This window comes from Penaeus monodon, chromosome 6, assembly GCF_015228065.2.
Source record: "Penaeus monodon isolate SGIC_2016 chromosome 6, NSTDA_Pmon_1, whole genome shotgun sequence".
NCBI lineage: Eukaryota > Metazoa > Arthropoda > Malacostraca > Decapoda > Penaeidae > Penaeus > Penaeus monodon.
The window spans coordinates 21,537,904-21,556,245 of NC_051391.1; the positions used below are offsets into that span (position 1 = coordinate 21,537,904).

An 18,342-nucleotide genomic window follows, 5' to 3' on the forward strand; every position below is an offset into this window, starting at 1 on the left:
TGGTTCGGATTTGTTCAAACCTTATTGTGCAACCCAACATTATGCTCAAAGTCAAAAAATCTTTGAATAAATCGCCACATCTGAAATAAACAAAACAAATGTTAGCCATGCACACCTGTGTGATAACATTGACCTGCAGATTGGGATGCAAAGCGCAGGTTTTGCTTGCACCATGTGAACAGCGACAAAAAGTTCTTTGCGAAGAGGTCACTGATTATTGGTTGCTCGTAGTGGGGTCGCGTCCTTAACCACGCCTGCAGGAGGGGCTGCCAGTCCAGTCCAGACGAACTCATATACACCTGCACAGATGAGAGACAACTGAAGGCCCTCTTAGTTCAAACAAAAATAGGAACATTATCATAAATTACAAGAACTAAAACATCTTAGGAAAGATTCAGTGGGCCAGCTGATTTTTTCTTTCTTTCTTTCTTTTTGAGGAGGTGATAGTGACATTCATAATGCACAGAATCAGATGAGATGCAGCTCGGAGGTAAAAGTTGCTTGGCAACACACCATCCCGTTCCTGGACACCGTCGCGGGAGAAGCGTTGTCAATGTTGGCCGGCTCAAAGATGACTTTGCAGCATGGCGACATCGGGATTCGGTCTCCGTTGGCCAGCGTCAGCGTCCGATTGTCGTCCAGCACAGAGTTGAGATTCTCAATCCATATGGCGTCGACAGGGCCATCCAATACTAGCCAGATATGCTCGCCTGAAGTCATCATGTCACAGAGTAATATATTAGCCATTTTTTTTCACAGAATGGTTAATGAAGATGAAGAGTCATATCAATCTATAATAATAAATCTTTTCATGATATAGCTGCCGTCAATGTCTATAAAGTACCTGTGATAAACTGCTGGGAACTTACACAAAAGCTCAGAATAATAATATCTAATCATTTAGAAAGAGACAAAGAAAAAAAAACAAGATAAAAAAGTAATCGAAACATGAGTCAGGCCAAATGCACTCATATTCTTTCATCCACTTTTAATTCTTAATACAGGCTGAAGAAGTACACTTAACGAGGTTGGGAAAAATTCAGAATTCATATCAATTTCTCCCTCCTATTTTTTTCAGATCTAATTCTCTTCAGCCAGAATATAAATGTTAGTGAATCTGAAAGTCACCTTTCTTCGCTTTGAGCGTCTTCCTCCAGAGCGTGGAGAAGATGCCGTCCGTCCAGTCGTTGGTGGCCACGTCCAGCCGCCCGAACATCTGCGCGGACGTGATAGCTTTCGGGTTCATGCGCATCTCCCTGTGGAACCACAAGGCCATTGGCACACAGATGAAGCTGCCTAAATACTGGTAAAGCTAAGTACAAGTAAATACCTGGCGAGGACGACGGCAAAAATGGTGATTATCTAAAATGAGTGATAGTATTTGAGTTAGAAAAACTGGCCGTATTGTAGCATGGCAAAAATGTTCTATGTATGTTATAACAGTTGTAACTATTTTGTGTTAAATATATATTACCACCCTTGTATATATTTTCGGGCACTAAAGTGCTCTTAAACAATGCCGACCCCCACCTGTGGGGCTGCCCCATCTTTGTGAGGGCCTTCATGAGGACCTGGATGCACGTCGTCTTCCCGGCTCCGCTGGGCCCGAGCGTCATCATGCCGTGCCTGACACGCTGGGTTTCGAACAGCTGCGAGGAATTGTCAAGGGTGACTTTTACTGCTGCCTTACTTTGTGTAGTCGTTATACATGTGCATTATAATTATCTATATAGAAAGTTTTGTTCAAAACTGTTCAAAATAATATACAACCTAGACCCACCTGAATGAGCTTCAGCTGCCAAGGAGCATGCTGGATAAGGCCGAGTTCGCCCACGATCTCAGCGATGTTATTGGTGAGGTGGTTGTTGTAGCCTTTTTCTTGGGCCATGTTGGGGAAACAGGTCGTCGATGAGGGACATGAAGAGCGGCTCGTCCTCGTCTGCCGAAAGAAAACAATATGGTCATTTATTTGACTGGATTTTATGAATAGTGTTCGTGTATTATAAAGAGTGAATCAGACAACCGCATCTGCTCATATAAGTTCTGTCTGATGCCATTCAATGTAGATAAAGACAAGAAAACACGATGCGAATATAGACAGCCATGATCTCGCGATGAGGTAGCATAAGACAATATATTCGCACCTTCATTATCATACTAAAAATAACACCATATGAGTTTTGTTGGTGAAAAAACACCGCAGCTTGCACTCACCGACCAGCTTCGAGAGATTCATGTCCCTGAGGACCCGCATGACGATTGTCGACTCCGAGTCCTTGGCGTTGGCCCTCTTTGCGGCACCCAGGGTTCGCAGCACAGACAGAATGTTGCGTAGACCGAAGTCGTAGTGGACCTACACAGAAGAGACGGTGATAACCATATCATAGCCGTAATGTTGAAAGAAGAAAAGAACGGGAGGAACAAGATATGGAAATGACTGAATGCATTCTAGAATTTCTGGAAAAATATGTTTGCTCTCAATAAAACTAGATAGAGAAAATAACAGGAGATGTTTGGTCTTAAAATCAGGGTAGATTATGTCCATGGACAGAATGCTGAATGCGTAAAATATATATTCATATGGAAGTTTATCCCTTGGACATGCCAATAAAAAAATAAGCATCACCTGTTTAGTAAGCTGCTCCTCGCAGAGCTTGTAGAGCGTGAAGAACTTGCGCGCCAGAGTGATGTTCTCCAGGAAACCACAAGACGCCAACTTGACCCTGATGATAATTTGCCGATCTGGCACCATCATCGCCACGTTTCGGAACTGGATCTTTAGATTCTCAGGCAGTTCTTGGCGGCCGTGGTACCCCAGATTCTAGAGGCGCGCAGTGTGGAAGCAGCAGCGTGACGCGGGCAAGATATGGAGGAGTGATGGGGAGGATAAGTATATACACACAGAAAAACAAGGAAGGTTAAGTGAGAGGCGCCAGCATGCAGCAGCCCCTACGCAGAGGGTCGCCGGTATGCATGCCTCACGGGACCCTCTAGAAAAATAACATCCTGTAATGAAAGAGTTCTCTACGCAGAAAAAAAATCCATCGCGAAAAATCACTCGAATGACAGTGTGTATGTACAGTCCAGGGGGATGAAAATATACATGATCAGGTAAAAGCACCTTTTGGACCCTAAAATTGCCAGTAAGCAGAACGACCAAGGGTCTGCTCATACCAAAAAGCGAGGACATGAAATTAGCCGGGAGTGAATGACGCATGCGTGACATGGAGTCGAAGTGAGGAAATGGATTTCTTTATAAATCATGACGATATACTTCAGTGCAGGATGTTTTAGTAGTCTATAAAAAAGCTGCGCTCTTTTTCAGTGCCGATCGAACCTCGACCGATTTTTTTTTCTTCTTTTACTTCATCAAAAAAAATTTCCTTGCCAACTTTTCGGTGACATGCAAATGTGATCATCAGGAACTGGTGTTCACACTGGACTGGCGGAGGTCAAACAAGCACATTGTCTTTATATATGAAAATTTCAGCCCCGGAACTTCAGATCCAATTTTGGCAATGTTAGTGTAGGGGTGAAAATATGATGCAAGAGTACTGTGTGGTTCAGTATAGCTGCAAAAGTGGTGTGTAGTTGTGGAGTGGAGCAACTCTGCACTATTGTGGGTAATGTTTCATTTCTGTTGTGCTGAGGTAGTTCATTCACTTGTGGTGGCGCAGTTCGGAAAATGTGTTGTGGTTCGATGCTCTAAGCTGTACACCCAAATCCACACCCACATACATACACACCCATACCACACATACTAAAATCTGCTCAAGTTTATGATAAGTGTTTTCGGCCAAGCAACGGATTCTGTGAAAGAGATAGAGATAGGTAAGACCATAGGAAATTAGTGGCATTGCAACATGTTAATGAAGCCAGGCACTTTACCTGTTTATTGCCGTCTTTGGCCACCTGCCAGGTGAGAGAGAGAAGTTTAAGAGGGCACGTTGACAGTCAGTTCACATGTAGTGACTGTCTCCACAGATTTTATCAGCTTGGTGTGTTCTCTCAAAGAAAGTCACAAATATACTACAAGTGGCAGTTGCCTTAGCATATATATATTTTTTTCATGTAAAAGCCTTTTAGCCTGACCTCGCGATATTATCATTCTGTCGACAAAAAAACAAAGCGATGGTTATAAATTATCGCTTTTGAAGTTGTGCGTATGGTTAAGAAGTATTTAATATACTTTTCAGCTGTTCCTGTTTTTATAGGAGGAACCATGTAAACTGAACGAGTAACAAATTCACAAATGTTACAGAGTTATAAGATTACATTTGTAAAGGAATATATAACTTTCTCGCAAAGACGAACATATTAATATATGAGATTGAAACCTCGTTGATGATAAATAAAGTAGGCTTACATTGCATGGCACTAGTGGCAAGCAAAGAACTGTGTTACTTCGACTAAAGGCAGAAATCACAAAAATACAGGGCTACTGGGGGTTGAGCGGAACAAACAGCTTCAGTTAGAACGAAAAAGGTAAAGTTAGAGTGAGCAGTATTGGAGGGATTAGTGTTAGAGCGATCAGCACAAGTCTGAGTGAACTGTGTAGGACCGGAGTGGACAGTGTAAGTAAGAACGCATTGCACGTAAAGTGGACAGTGTATATAAGAGTTTGGATGAATGAGTTCATAGTGACATATAATGGTGCGCAACTACGGATGAAATGACCATATGATTCTGTATATATAGAGATGATTTCACTAACATAAAAGTGTTGAAAGTAAAAGGAATAGGACAGATTGTAAAAGAAGTCTGCGGGAAGCTAATGGAAAAGGAGGAGTAACACAAAAGTGGACCGAGAAGAAATGCAAAAGAGAGAACCACAAAAAGGAGATAAAGAATGGCAGACGAAACGAAGAGGATATTCGAAAGAAAGGAATACTGAGGGTTAAGCAGGAAGAAGGAAGGAGAGTAGAACGGGAATGGATCAAACGAGACCTCACCACTTTTGGCAATGATGGCATGAGTGAAGTAGTTACCTGGTATTTGCTCCTTGTGTTTATGTTCTGCCAGACACATTGAAGGATACAGAATTACTATCAATACATAACTGACGAATGACCTGTAAAAGAACTTGCCGATTGTGAGACAGCAATTTAATGAAGTTTCGTCTTGTATTGGACTTGGCTATCATTCTTAGAAACTGGTAATTTGCAGCATCAAATATGTGCATAGTTTAGATTAACAGTACCTGTAGTGTGTATATGAAGGTTAAAGAGCTCAGTGAAACTGCTATTCTCAACAACTAAGGTACAATAAGCATCATAGGCATTAAACTCAAAACTGTCGAATCATTTATTCCGAGGCAAGCATTCCAAGGCGAAGTTCTGTACAATCAGCAAAAGGTCATGATGTTTTTCAGATTTATTTACTTTCTCATATCTTATTTATTTATTTAGCCATCACTAATAAAAAAAAGGAATTAATAAAGAGGTGAATTAACAGCCAAATGTATGTTAGTATGTTATTTTTACTATTCATCAGCTACTTGCTTTATCAATATTGATGAAAGCCAAATGATACTTCCATTACAGCATTAGTTTAGCTGGCATTTTGAAGTAATGTTTACTAAAATCGGATAAGCGAGAGGAGCTAAACAAAAATCATGGAGTCGAATCGTGGAAAATTGATTTAATGATTCAAGCTGATAAAAAATAATCAAGTGGACATCCTTGTGAGCTGTCTTTGCCCACTTTCTTAGTAAATTTTTCTTTCGTTATGAATTCTAGATTCCCTGACAGTAGGCCAGCGGGATCAGAATCAGCACAAGTGGGCCACGGTTTGAGGCGTCGCGGTCACTGCAAAGCCTCCAGCGCTGACTCTCTGAGGTCAGTCATTCAGTGAAGTCTGTTCAGACGTCCTCCTGGCCTCATGAGATCACTGTCGGAGTAAGCATTACTTCACCTTCGCTTAGCCGGCCTTGTCTACTTTTTGCTGATCGTACAGAGGTTTAGATTTGAAAGTGCATCGGGCTTGCGAGATGCTTTAGATCATCAAGTTATCAGTCAATTCTATTTAACATTGGAGCATACTTGTAACCTAATTAGAAAGTAAAAATTTAGCAATGTTTAAGTAGTTGTGGGTATCTACAATGGATTATTTTTTAAATGCTAAAATGAGAATGTGTTTAATATGGACATATCTTTGAAATATTTTTGTCGCAGGTTATCATACATTGTTATTATTACTGAATTTGATAAAGTGTGAAATATCTGTGCATTTTATATTCATCCGAATTTTGTTTTGGGAAATTATTATTTTTGTTATTATTATTATTATTATTATTTTATTTTATTATTATTATTATTATTATTATTATATATATATATTTTTTGGGGGGTAGGTGAATAGTGAGCAAGTAAAAAATTATTACTAATACATGAATCGAAACAGTTACGTTTTTCAAGGCCAATAAAGATTTGAGATCTAATGAACCATCAAAATTGTCCACGTAAGTATGACTCGGTTAATATTTTCAAGTAGAAGGTCACTTTGAAAATATACTCTTTAATAGTCTACATATGAAGATACTGTAATATGTTATAAAGAACTGTACAACAAAAATCACCTACGGGCTTTTTTTGCAAAGACATTCCCACTTCAATACCCGCATAAAGAAAAGAAAAAGCCATTTCTACATAAAGAGAGCGGCAAAGGCCAAGCAGCGCAGACTGCGCGGCGACTCACCATGGTCAGGAAGATTCCGAACTCGGGATTCATGGTAATGACGTCACCGTCCGTGAAGGTGAAGGTCTTGCGGCGCTCCTTCTTGCACGTGTGAACCACCGCGATCTGCTGCGCCGCCACCGACAACACCGGGAGCTCAATGCGGGTTGAACTCGTCGAAGCAGCCCCACGACCCGGACTGGGCAAGCCCTGGGGGAGGGGGGAGTGAGCTCTCAGTCGGGCCTACCGCGGCTTGCCTTTCATTTCCAGAGCGGCTGAGACGCTGGATTCACAGGCGTATTATACCAAGAAACGCTTAAATCTCACCTTTATAGATTCTGCCTAAACCGCGATAATCCATCTGGTCTGAGCAGTTTGAAGACGACGACATACTTCCCAAAGCGCCCTTCCCCATTCCTTATAGTCTCAGTTTTGCCATGCCGCTGGCCCAGTGGGACAACGCCCCCATGCTCATGCTCAGCGCCTGCCCCCAGCGTTTAATGTAACACCTGTAATATGGAAGCACTTCATCGCTCTCCTTCCAGCGCGGAAAGACACCGAGTGCCTTCCTTTTAAACCCATCAGATTACTTCTGGAGGGGTATATATATATATGTATATATATATATATATTTTATATATACATTATGTATATATATATATATATATATATATATATATATATATATATATAATATAATAATATATATATATATATATAATATATGATATATATATATATATAATATATATATGTATATATATCTGTATATATATATATATATACATATATATATATACCCATCAGAAGTAATCTGATGGGTAAAGGAAGGCACTCGGTTGTCTTTCCGCGCTGGAAGGAGAGCGATGAAGTGCTTCCATATTACAGGTGTTACATAACGCTGGCGCAGGCGCTGAGCATGAGCATGGGGGCGTGTCCCACTGGGCCAGCGGGCACTGGCAAAACTGAGACTACTAAGGACATGGGGAAGACGCTTGGCAAGTATGTCGTCGTCTTCAACTGCTCAGACCAGATGGATTATCGCGGTTTAGGCAGAATCTATAAAGGTGAGATTTAAGCGTTTCTTGGTATAATACGCCTGTGAATCCAGCGTCTCAGCCGCTCTGGAAATGAAAGGCAAGCCGCGGTAGGCCCGACTGAGAGCTCACTCCCCCCCTCCCCCAGGGCTTGCCCAGTCCGGGTCGTGGGGCTGCTTCGACGAGTTCAACCGCATTGAGCTCCCGGTGTTGTCGGTGGCGGCGCAGCAGATCGCGGTGGTTCACACGTGCAAGAAGGAGCGCCGCAAGACCTTCACCTTCACGGACGGTGACGTCATTACCATGAATCCCGAGTTCGGAATCTTCCTGACCATGGTGAGTCGCCGCGCAGTCTGCGCTGCTTGGCCTTTGCCGCTCTCTTTATGTAGAAATGGCTTTTTCTTTTCTTTATGCGGGTATTGAAGTGGGAATGTCTTTGCAAAAAAAGCCCGTAGGTGATTTTTGTTGTACAGTTCTTTATAACATATTACAGTATCTTCATATGTAGACTATTAAAGAGTATATTTTCAAAGTGACCTTCTACTTGAAAATATTAACCGAGTCATACTTACGTGGACAATTTTGATGGTTCATTAGATCTCAAATCTTTATTGGCCTTGAAAAACGTAACTGTTTCGATTCATGTATTAGTAATAATTTTTTACTTGCTCACTATTCACCTACCCCCCAAAAAATATATATATATATAATAATAATAATAATAATAATAATAATAATAATAATAATAATAATAAAATAAAATAATAATAATAATAATAATAACAAAAATAATAATTTCCCAAAACAAAATTCGGATGAATATAAAATGCACAGATATTTCACACTTTATCAAATTCAGTAATAATAACAATGTATGATAACCTGCGACAAAAATATTTCAAAGATATGTCCATATTAAACACATTCTCATTTTAGCATTTAAAAAATAATCCATTGTAGATACCCACAACTACTTAAACATTGCTAAATTTTTACTTTCTAATTAGGTTACAAGTATGCTCCAATGTTAAATAGAATTGACTGATAACTTGATGATCTAAAGCATCTCGCAAGCCCGATGCACTTTCAAATCTAAACCTCTGTACGATCAGCAAAAAGTAGACAAGGCCGGCTAAGCGAAGGTGAAGTAATGCTTACTCCGACAGTGATCTCATGAGGCCAGGAGGACGTCTGAACAGACTTCACTGAATGACTGACCTCAGAGAGTCAGCGCTGGAGGCTTTGCAGTGACCGCGACGCCTCAAACCGTGGCCCACTTGTGCTGATTCTGATCCCGCTGGCCTACTGTCAGGGAATCTAGAATTCATAACGAAAGAAAAATTTACTAAGAAAGTGGGCAAAGACAGCTCACAAGGATGTCCACTTGATTATTTTTTATCAGCTTGAATCATTAAATCAATTTTCCACGATTCGACTCCATGATTTTTGTTTAGCTCCTCTCGCTTATCCGATTTTAGTAAACATTACTTCAAAATGCCAGCTAAACTAATGCTGTAATGGAAGTATCATTTGGCTTTCATCAATATTGATAAAGCAAGTAGCTGATGAATAGTAAAAATAACATACTAACATACATTTGGCTGTTAATTCACCTCTTTATTAATTCCTTTTTTTTATTAGTGATGGCTAAATAAATAAATAAGATATGAGAAAGTAAATAAATCTGAAAAACATCATGACCTTTTGCTGATTGTACAGAACTTCGCCTTGGAATGCTTGCCTCGGAATAAATGATTCGACAGTTTTGAGTTTAATGCCTATGATGCTTATTGTACCTTAGTTGTTGAGAATAGCAGTTTCACTGAGCTCTTTAACCTTCATATACACACTACAGGTACTGTTAATCTAAACTATGCACATATTTGATGCTGCAAATTACCAGTTTCTAAGAATGATAGCCAAGTCCAATACAAGACGAAACTTCATTAAATTGCTGTCTCACAATCGGCAAGTTCTTTTACAGGTCATTCGTCAGTTATGTATTGATAGTAATTCTGTATCCTTCAATGTGTCTGGCAGAACATAAACACAAGGAGCAAATACCAGGTAACTACTTCACTCATGCCATCATTGCCAAAAGTGGTGAGGTCTCGTTTGATCCATTCCCGTTCTACTCTCCTTCCTTCTTCCCTGCTTAACCCTCAGTATTTCCTTTCTTTCGAATATCCTCTTCGTTTCGTCTGCCATTCTTTATCTCCTTTTTGTGGTTCTCTCTTTTTGCATTTCTTCTCGGTCCACTTTTGTGTTACTCCTCCTTTTCCATTAGCTTCCCGCAGACTTCTTTTACAATCTGTCCTATTCCTTTTACTTTCAACACTTTTTATGTTAGTGAAATCATCTCTATTATATACAGAATCATATGGTCATTTCATCCGTAGTTGCGCACCCATTATATGTCACTATGAACTCATTCATCCAAACTCTTATATACACTGTCCACTTTACGTGCAATGCGTTCTTACTTACACTGTCCACTCCGGTCCTACACAGTTCACTCAGACTTGTGCTGATCGCTCTAACACTAATCCCTCCAATACTGCTCACTCTAACTTTACCTTTTTCTTTTCTAACTGAAGCTGTTTGTTCCGCTCAACCCCAGTAGCCCTGTATTTTTGTGATTTCTGCCTTTAGTCGAAGTAACACAGTTCTTTGCTTGCCACTAGTGCCATGCAATGTAAGCCTACTTTATTTATCATCAACGAGGTTTCAATCTCATATATTAATATGTTCGTCTTTGCGAGAAAGTTATATATTCCTTTACAAATGTAATCTTATAACTCTGTAACATTTGTGAATTTGTTACTCGTTCAGTTTACATGGTTCCTCCTATAAAAACAGGAACAGCTGAAAAGTATATTAAATACTTCTTAACCATACGCACAACTTCAAAAGCGATAATTTATAACCATCGCTTTGTTTTTTTGTCGACAGAATGATAATATCGCGAGGTCAGGCTAAAAGGCTTTTACATGAAAAAAATATATATATGCTAAGGCAACTGCCACTTGTAGTATATTTGTGACTTTCTTTGAGAGAACACACCAAGCTGATAAAATCTGTGGAGACAGTCACTACATGTGAATTGACTGTCAACGTGCCCTCTTAAACTTCTCTCTCTCACCTGGCAGGTGGCCAAAGACGGCAATAAACAGGTAAAGTGCCTGGCTTCATTAACATGTTGCAATGCCACTAATTTCCTATGGTCTTACCTATCTCTATCTCTTTCACAGAACCGTTGCTTGGCCGAAAACACTTATCATAAACTTGAGCAGATTTTAGTATGTGTGGTATGGGTGTGTATGTATGTGGGTGTGGATTTGGGTGTACAGCTTAGAGCATCGAACCACAACACATTTTCCGAACTGCGCCACCACAAGTGAATGAACTACCTCAGCACAACAGAAATGAAACATTACCCACAATAGTGCAGAGTTGCTCCACTCCACAACTACACACCACTTTTGCAGCTATACTGAACCACACAGTACTCTTGCATCATATTTTCACCCCTACACTAACATTGCCAAAATTGGATCTGAAGTTCCGGGGCTGAAATTTTCATATATAAAGACAATGTGCTTGTTTGACCTCCGCCAGTCCAGTGTGAACACCAGTTCCTGATGATCACATTTGCATGTCACCGAAAAGTTGGCAAGGAAATTTTTTTTTGATGAAGTAATAGAAAAAAAAAATCGGTCGAGGTTCGATCGGCACTGAAAAAGAGCGCAGCTTTTTTTATAGACTACTAAAACATCCTGCACTGAAGTATATCGTCATGATTTATAAAGAAATCCATTTCCTCACTTCGACTCCATGTCACGCATGCGTCATTCACTCCCGGCTAATTTCATGTCCTCGCTTTTTGGTATGAGCAGACCCTTGGTCGTTCTGCTTACTGGCAATTTTTAGGGTCCAAAAGGTGCTTTTTACCTGATCATGTATATTTTCATCCCCCTGGACTGTACATACACACTGTCATTCGAGTGATTTTTCGCGATGGATTTTTTTCTGCGTAGAGAACTCTTTCATTACAGGATGTTATTTTTCTAGAGGGTCCCGTGAGGCATGCATACCGGCGACCCTCTGCGTAGGGGCTGCTGCATGCTGGCGCCTCTCACTTAACCTTCCTTGTTTTTCTGTGTGTATATACTTATCCTCCCCATCACTCCTCCATATCTTGCCCGCGTCACGCTGCTGCTTCCACACTGCGCGCCTCTAGAATCTGGGGTACCACGGCCGCCAAGAACTGCCTGAGAATCTAAAGATCCAGTTCCGAAACGTGGCGATGATGGTGCCAGATCGGCAAATTATCATCAGGGTCAAGTTGGCGTCTTGTGGTTTCCTGGAGAACATCACTCTGGCGCGCAAGTTCTTCACGCTCTACAAGCTCTGCGAGGAGCAGCTTACTAAACAGGTGATGCTTATTTTTTTATTGGCGTGTCCAAGGGATAAACTTCCATATGAATATATATTTTACGCATTCAGCATTCTGTCCATGGACATAATCTACCCTGATTTTAAGACCAAACATCTCCTGTTATTTTCTCTATCTAGTTTTATTGAGAGCAAACATATTTTTCCAGAAATTCTAGAATGCATTCAGTCATTTCCATATCTTGTTCCTCCCGTTCTTTTCTTCTTTCAACATTACGGCTATGATATGGTTATCACCGTCTCTTCTGTGTAGGTCCACTACGACTTCGGTCTACGCAACATTCTGTCTGTGCTGCGAACCCTGGGTGCCGCAAAGAGGGCCAACGCCAAGGACTCGGAGTCGACAATCGTCATGCGGGTCCTCAGGGACATGAATCTCTCGAAGCTGGTCGGTGAGTGCAAGCTGCGGTGTTTTTCACCAACAAAACTCATATGGTGTTCTTTTTAGTATGATAATGAAGGTGCGAATATATTGTCTTATGCTACCTCATCGCGAGATCATGGCTGTCTATATTCGCATCGTGTTTTCTTGTCTTGATCTACATTGAATGGCATCAGACAGAACTTATATGAGCAGATGCGGTTGTCTGATTCACTCTTTATAATACACGAACACTATTCATAAAATCCAGCCAAATAAATGACCATATTGTTTTCTTTCGGCAGACGAGGACGAGCCGCTCTTCATGTCCCTCATCGACGACCTGTTCCCCAACATGGCCCAAGAAAAAGGCTACAACAACCACCTCACCAATAACATCGCTGAGATCGTGGGCGAACTCGGCCTTATCCAGCATGCTCCTTGGCAGCTGAAGCTCATTCAGGTGGGTCTAGGTTGTATATTATTTTGAACAGTTTTGAACAAAACTTTCTATATAGATAATTATAATGCACATGTATAACGACTACACAAAGTAAGGCAGCAGTAAAAGTCACCCTTGACAATTCCTCGCAGCTGTTCGAAACCCAGCGTGTCAGGCACGGCATGATGACGCTCGGGCCCAGCGGAGCCGGGAAGACGACGTGCATCCAGGTCCTCATGAAGGCCCTCACAAAGATGGGGCAGCCCCACAGGTGGGGGTCGGCATTGTTTAAGAGCACTTTAGTGCCCGAAAATATATACAAGGGTGGTAATATATTTTTAACACAAAATAGTTACAACTGTTATAACATACATAGAACATTTTTGCCATGCTACAATACGGCCAGTTTTTCTAACTCAAATACTATCACTCATTTTAGATAATCACCATTTTTGCCGTCGTCCTCGCCAGGTATTTACTTGTACTTAGCTTTCCCAGTATTTAGGCAGCTTCATCTGTGTGCCAATGGCCTTGTGGTTCCACAGGGAGATGCGCATGAACCCGAAAGCTATCACGTCCGCGCAGATGTTCGGGCGGCTGGACGTGGCCACCAACGACTGGACGGACGGCATCTTCTCCACGCTCTGGAGGAAGACGCTCAAAGCGAAGAAAGGTGACTTTCAGATTCACTAACATTTATATTCTGGCTGCAGAGAATTAGATCTGAAAAAATAGGAGGGAGAAATTGATATGAATTCTGAATTTTTCCCAACCTCGTTAAGTGTACTTCTTCAGCCTGTATTAAGAATTAAAAGTGGATGAAAGAATATGAGTGCATTTGGCCTGACTCATGTTTCGATTACTTTTTTATCTTGTTTTTTTTTCTTTGTCTCTTTCTAAATGATTAGATATTATTATTCTGAGCTTTTGTGTAAGTTCCCAGCAGTTTATCACAGGTACTTTATAGACATTGACGGCAGCTATATCATGAAAAGATTTATTATTATAGATTGATATGACTCTTCATCTTCATTAACCATTCTGTGAAAAAAATGGCTAATATATTACTCTGTGACATGATGACTTCAGGCGAGCATATCTGGCTAGTATTGGATGGCCCTGTCGACGCCATATGGATTGAGAATCTCAACTCTGTGCTGGACGACAATCGGACGCTGACGCTGGCCAACGGAGACCGAATCCCGATGTCGCCATGCTGCAAAGTCATCTTTGAGCCGGCCAACATTGACAACGCTTCTCCCGCGACGGTGTCCAGGAACGGGATGGTGTGTTGCCAAGCAACTTTTACCTCCGAGCTGCATCTCATCTGATTCTGTGCATTATGAATGTCACTATCACCCCCTCAAAAAGAAAGAAAGAAAGAAAAAATCAGCTGGCCCACTGAATCTTTCCTAAGATGTTTTAGTTCTTGTAATTTATGATAATGTTCCTATTTTTGTTTGAACTAAGAAGGCCTTCAGTTGTCTCTCATCTGTGCAGGTGTACATGAGTTCGTCTGGACTGGACTGGCAGCCCCTCCTGCAGGCGTGGTTAAGGACGCGACCCCACTACGAGCAACCAATAATCAGTGACCTCTTCGCAAAGAACTTTTTGTCGCTGTTCACATGGTGCAAGCAAAACCTGCGGCTTTGCATCCCAATCCTGCAGGTCAATGTTATCACACAGGTGTGCATGGCTAACATTTTGTTTTGTTATTTTCAGATGTGGCGATTTATTTCATGATTTTTTGACTTTGAGCATAATGTTGGGTTTGCACAATACAGGTTTGAAGCAAATCCTGAACCAGTCCCCTCTATTGTTTGTCGAAAGCGAAAGCTAAAACGAAAGGTTCTTTGAGCGCCCAAGGAGCAGCTGCCAGACCCTGCAGGGCCTCAGGCTAAAAGTTCCCTAAATGTATTTTGCCTCGTTTACAGCAGGGTTTGATCCTGACAAATGGAAAAATGCGACGCTTACAATTAATTGCCTTGGATGTACAGCAGATCCCCACCCCACCCATGTCTGGAATACATTCACATAAAGCTTTGGTCAAGCTTAGAGTGAAATGGAGAAATCCACAACGTTCCCCCACACAAAGATCAGTTCTTGGAAGCAAAAGGAAAAAAAATGGAATCGCGTGCGGATCTATTTGAAGCAATACTATTTTCTAATAATTGATCTCAAAGTGAGAAGTACAGACTTAATAAGACGAATGGATTCCTTTGTCTGTGAGCTAAACCAAGTGGCCCCATGTAAATATAAAATGCCGCTGAGGCCTCAACTCACTCTAGCTTTTCTTAGTAACATTTCAGATCCGCAACGTGGTGTGATGCCCACACTTCGTCGCCATTTTGTAAGATTAATGTAAATATTTTGGTATATTTAAAGTGATATTTTGTATAGAATAGTTAACCGAGTTTTTGACTTCTGACAGATTTTTGTGACGTCATTACATGATCTCTAAATGATCGTCAATCCTTACTTGTTTTTTATATATGCAAGTCGCATGCTCTTACTTCCGCCTTCTGCAATTGTCAGGATACCTGCACTTTGTGTCTTTGGATGCAATGCACTTTGCTTTAGAGATTGTCGCTCACTGCACTCCGTATGTATGAGTTATATATGACCTATATAAATACATGTGCGTGCGTGTGTATATAGATAGATGTGTGCGTACAAATTGATAGACAGATAGACACATAGGTAGATAGATAGATAGATATACAAATAGACTAATGGATAGATGTAGAGAGAGAGAGAGAGAGAGAGAGAGAGAGAGAGGAGAGAGAGAATGTGGGTGATAAAGGATCTTACTAAGCCTAGTTAATGTACCATCTGATCTGAATATGCAAGACCACATAAATATATAGTCAGTTATGCCTTATTTTTCATAGCAGCATAATGACATTGACAGATATAAACTTAGGTGAAAATATACTGGTGTTGCACATTCTGCACAGTAGAAAGCTGCACATTGTTCACTGCCTCTCAGCTCCTGGCACGTCATGGCAGCACATATTTTCCACATCAGACTAAATAATCTGTGAAATTAAAATGTCTTCTTTTTCATAGTTAGTCTAAGCATGTCTGATGATAGTGAGGAATAGGATGTACATTTTTCCTAGTGATTGATGAGCAATGTTACTTTGGCTGCATAAAGAAATCAGACATTATGACCATCACTCATGTGCATGAATTTAAGATATGACATACGCATTAGGCCGTGTAATGGTGAAAGCAAAAAATAAAATCTCAAACGACTTAGAAACACCCGTTGATCTCACAGTGCATTGTGTCCTTAGGAATCGTGGATGGGGATGATGACCCAAGTTACTTTGTGTATAAAACTGATATTCTGCCCTAAAATTTATTATACGCGTGGTTACGGTGTCTAGCAAGGCAAACGAACAAATTATAATTGATTTGTTGTACATCCATTCTCGAAGCAGTGTGTCGGTAAAATGTGTAAATACAAGAGCGGCTATGCCATGCTCTCCCCTGATATAATGTTATCTTAGAACTAGTAAGAACTCACTGCTGTTGTCATAGGTATCAGTAGGTAAGAAGGTATACAGTACATAGTGCATGTTTCCTGTAGGAAAGTATGTAACTGCGTCTATCAATTCAGTGTATGTGATAAAAATTACATGCGACAATCATGCCGTAGTTGTGGATGAAAACTAAATGATTAATTGCCACAATGTCTAAAGCAGAAAACTGGCAAATCAGACACCACGGCTCCAGCTCATTGGTGTAAAAAGATCTTGTGTGCAATCTACAACATTAGGTGGAAGTGTGCTTCATGTCTATGCACTGATCTGCAGTATCCTGTGCTCATGCTGTGACTGTGATTGTTGTGGGTGTTAACTATTGGCTGCTCTGTGATACTTGTTGTTACCTGTAATTGTTGATGCGTAGGCATTTAGTGTTCCTGCCAGTAGATGTTCTCATTGCAATGTGGTATGAAATATCTCTGCTGGTAAGTTGATAGTCTGTTGAGCTGCCCCGCGGTAGTTAGTGTTGCTGTAATGCTAACGTACTGGCTATGATGTGTGAATTTTTCTTTTACCCCCGCGTAGACAATCTAAGGCTTAGCTTTGTAATGTGTGCACCGTATGTAGAACTCTGTTTTTGGAAGCTGTCGGCCCTTCTTACATCTGTATCACAAGACTAATAGGCGGAAGGACTGTGTGGGCGAGAGGACATCCACACCCTCATTTGTCCCGCAGCGTTTGCCCGCTGTAACTCCGCCTCCAGATATGTGCTCATGTCTTCAGTTAGATAGGTCGTGTTGTCTTTAAAAGTGTTGTTGATGTTATCGCCGCCGCTGCCAGGCCATAACCCTCCTGGAGGGCCAGCTGCCGGAGGGAGAAGACGCAGCTGACGACTGTCTGCCCCGTCGACGTGGTCGTTCTAGCGCATGGGGAGGCGGCGCCCACGGAGGCCATACCCCTGACGAGTCCTCCCATACGCAGACGCCCGTGGAAACGCCCAGATCCTTGCCAGAGGATGAGGCTCTTCCGGTGCTGCCCCTGCCTGATGTCGCCATGTTCTCACTTTCTCTCGCAGCACAACACTCCCACGCCATGTAAACTGTCTGTCCTGCCACGATCCACGTCTTTACTGTCGCTAAAATGCGAAGAATCACTTCATGTCAGACCTAGTTTTTTGTCTTTCAATGTTTACTGATAGGTTCATTTGAGCAGCTGGTTCTTGGCGGACAGCTTTGGGAATGAATTTTAAACTATTGCTGTAAACAAGTTCCATAAATAGTAAAATAATCTCCCGAAACTTAAACATTACAGGTGATGTCGGAAGTATACTAAAATGTACAGCCGGCACCACATACGGTAGTGTACAACTGCTCTACGGTTCACCCTCTCCCATGAGGTACACGTAATAAAAAGTACTTTCCAATGCAAACTTCTGATCAAAACACTGAATGCATTGTATAGTGCTATGTCAAACAGTGAAACAAATCATGTCTAGTCACAAAATAGGAGACTCAGAGAAGGTCCCACGTTGTCCTTGCATAGCGGCGTGAGCGTGAGCTGAACCTGATACAGTTAGCATTAAGCAGGTACACGTTGTAACATGTGGCGGTGTCGTCATCTAAACCTTGGCGAAATAAATGCAGACATAATATTGTAGCCTTCATGATTAAACATCACCGCATGGATCACGCAGATGTCAAGTCTTGTGATGACGTATAATTTTAGTAGATAAATAAATATTAGTTAGAAAAATATGCCATGTTGATATCCAACTGATATAGTGACTGATTGACATAACGATGCTACATATTATTTATTTTCATTAAAATAACGATCTGATGTGGAAATCAGTTTTTTTTTCTTTCATCTGATCTGATTATC

At 41.1% G+C, this 18,342-nt stretch overlaps 1 protein-coding gene across 1 annotated transcript in view; it reads left to right on the forward strand.

Moving 5' to 3' along the window:
* LOC119573913 (dynein heavy chain 5, axonemal-like) overlaps nucleotides 1–18,342 on the forward strand; it is a 73,824-nt gene that overhangs the window by 35,462 nt on the left and 20,020 nt on the right. The window contains exons 29-45 of the mRNA XM_037921018.1: nucleotides 7,564–7,742; nucleotides 7,861–8,048; nucleotides 11,953–12,147; nucleotides 12,421–12,559; nucleotides 12,834–12,991; nucleotides 13,123–13,241; nucleotides 13,516–13,643; nucleotides 14,060–14,256; nucleotides 14,471–14,665; nucleotides 14,905–15,079; nucleotides 15,506–15,572; nucleotides 15,862–15,965; nucleotides 16,270–16,306; nucleotides 16,681–16,797; nucleotides 16,886–16,946; nucleotides 17,089–17,208; nucleotides 17,302–17,555. Coding sequence (XP_037776946.1) covers nucleotides 7,564–7,742; nucleotides 7,861–8,048; nucleotides 11,953–12,147; nucleotides 12,421–12,559; nucleotides 12,834–12,991; nucleotides 13,123–13,241; nucleotides 13,516–13,643; nucleotides 14,060–14,256; nucleotides 14,471–14,665; nucleotides 14,905–15,079; nucleotides 15,506–15,572; nucleotides 15,862–15,965; nucleotides 16,270–16,306; nucleotides 16,681–16,797; nucleotides 16,886–16,946; nucleotides 17,089–17,208; nucleotides 17,302–17,555 — 2,433 coding nt within the window. The remainder of the gene's footprint in view (nucleotides 1–7,563; nucleotides 7,743–7,860; nucleotides 8,049–11,952; nucleotides 12,148–12,420; nucleotides 12,560–12,833; nucleotides 12,992–13,122; nucleotides 13,242–13,515; nucleotides 13,644–14,059; nucleotides 14,257–14,470; nucleotides 14,666–14,904; nucleotides 15,080–15,505; nucleotides 15,573–15,861; nucleotides 15,966–16,269; nucleotides 16,307–16,680; nucleotides 16,798–16,885; nucleotides 16,947–17,088; nucleotides 17,209–17,301; nucleotides 17,556–18,342) is intronic.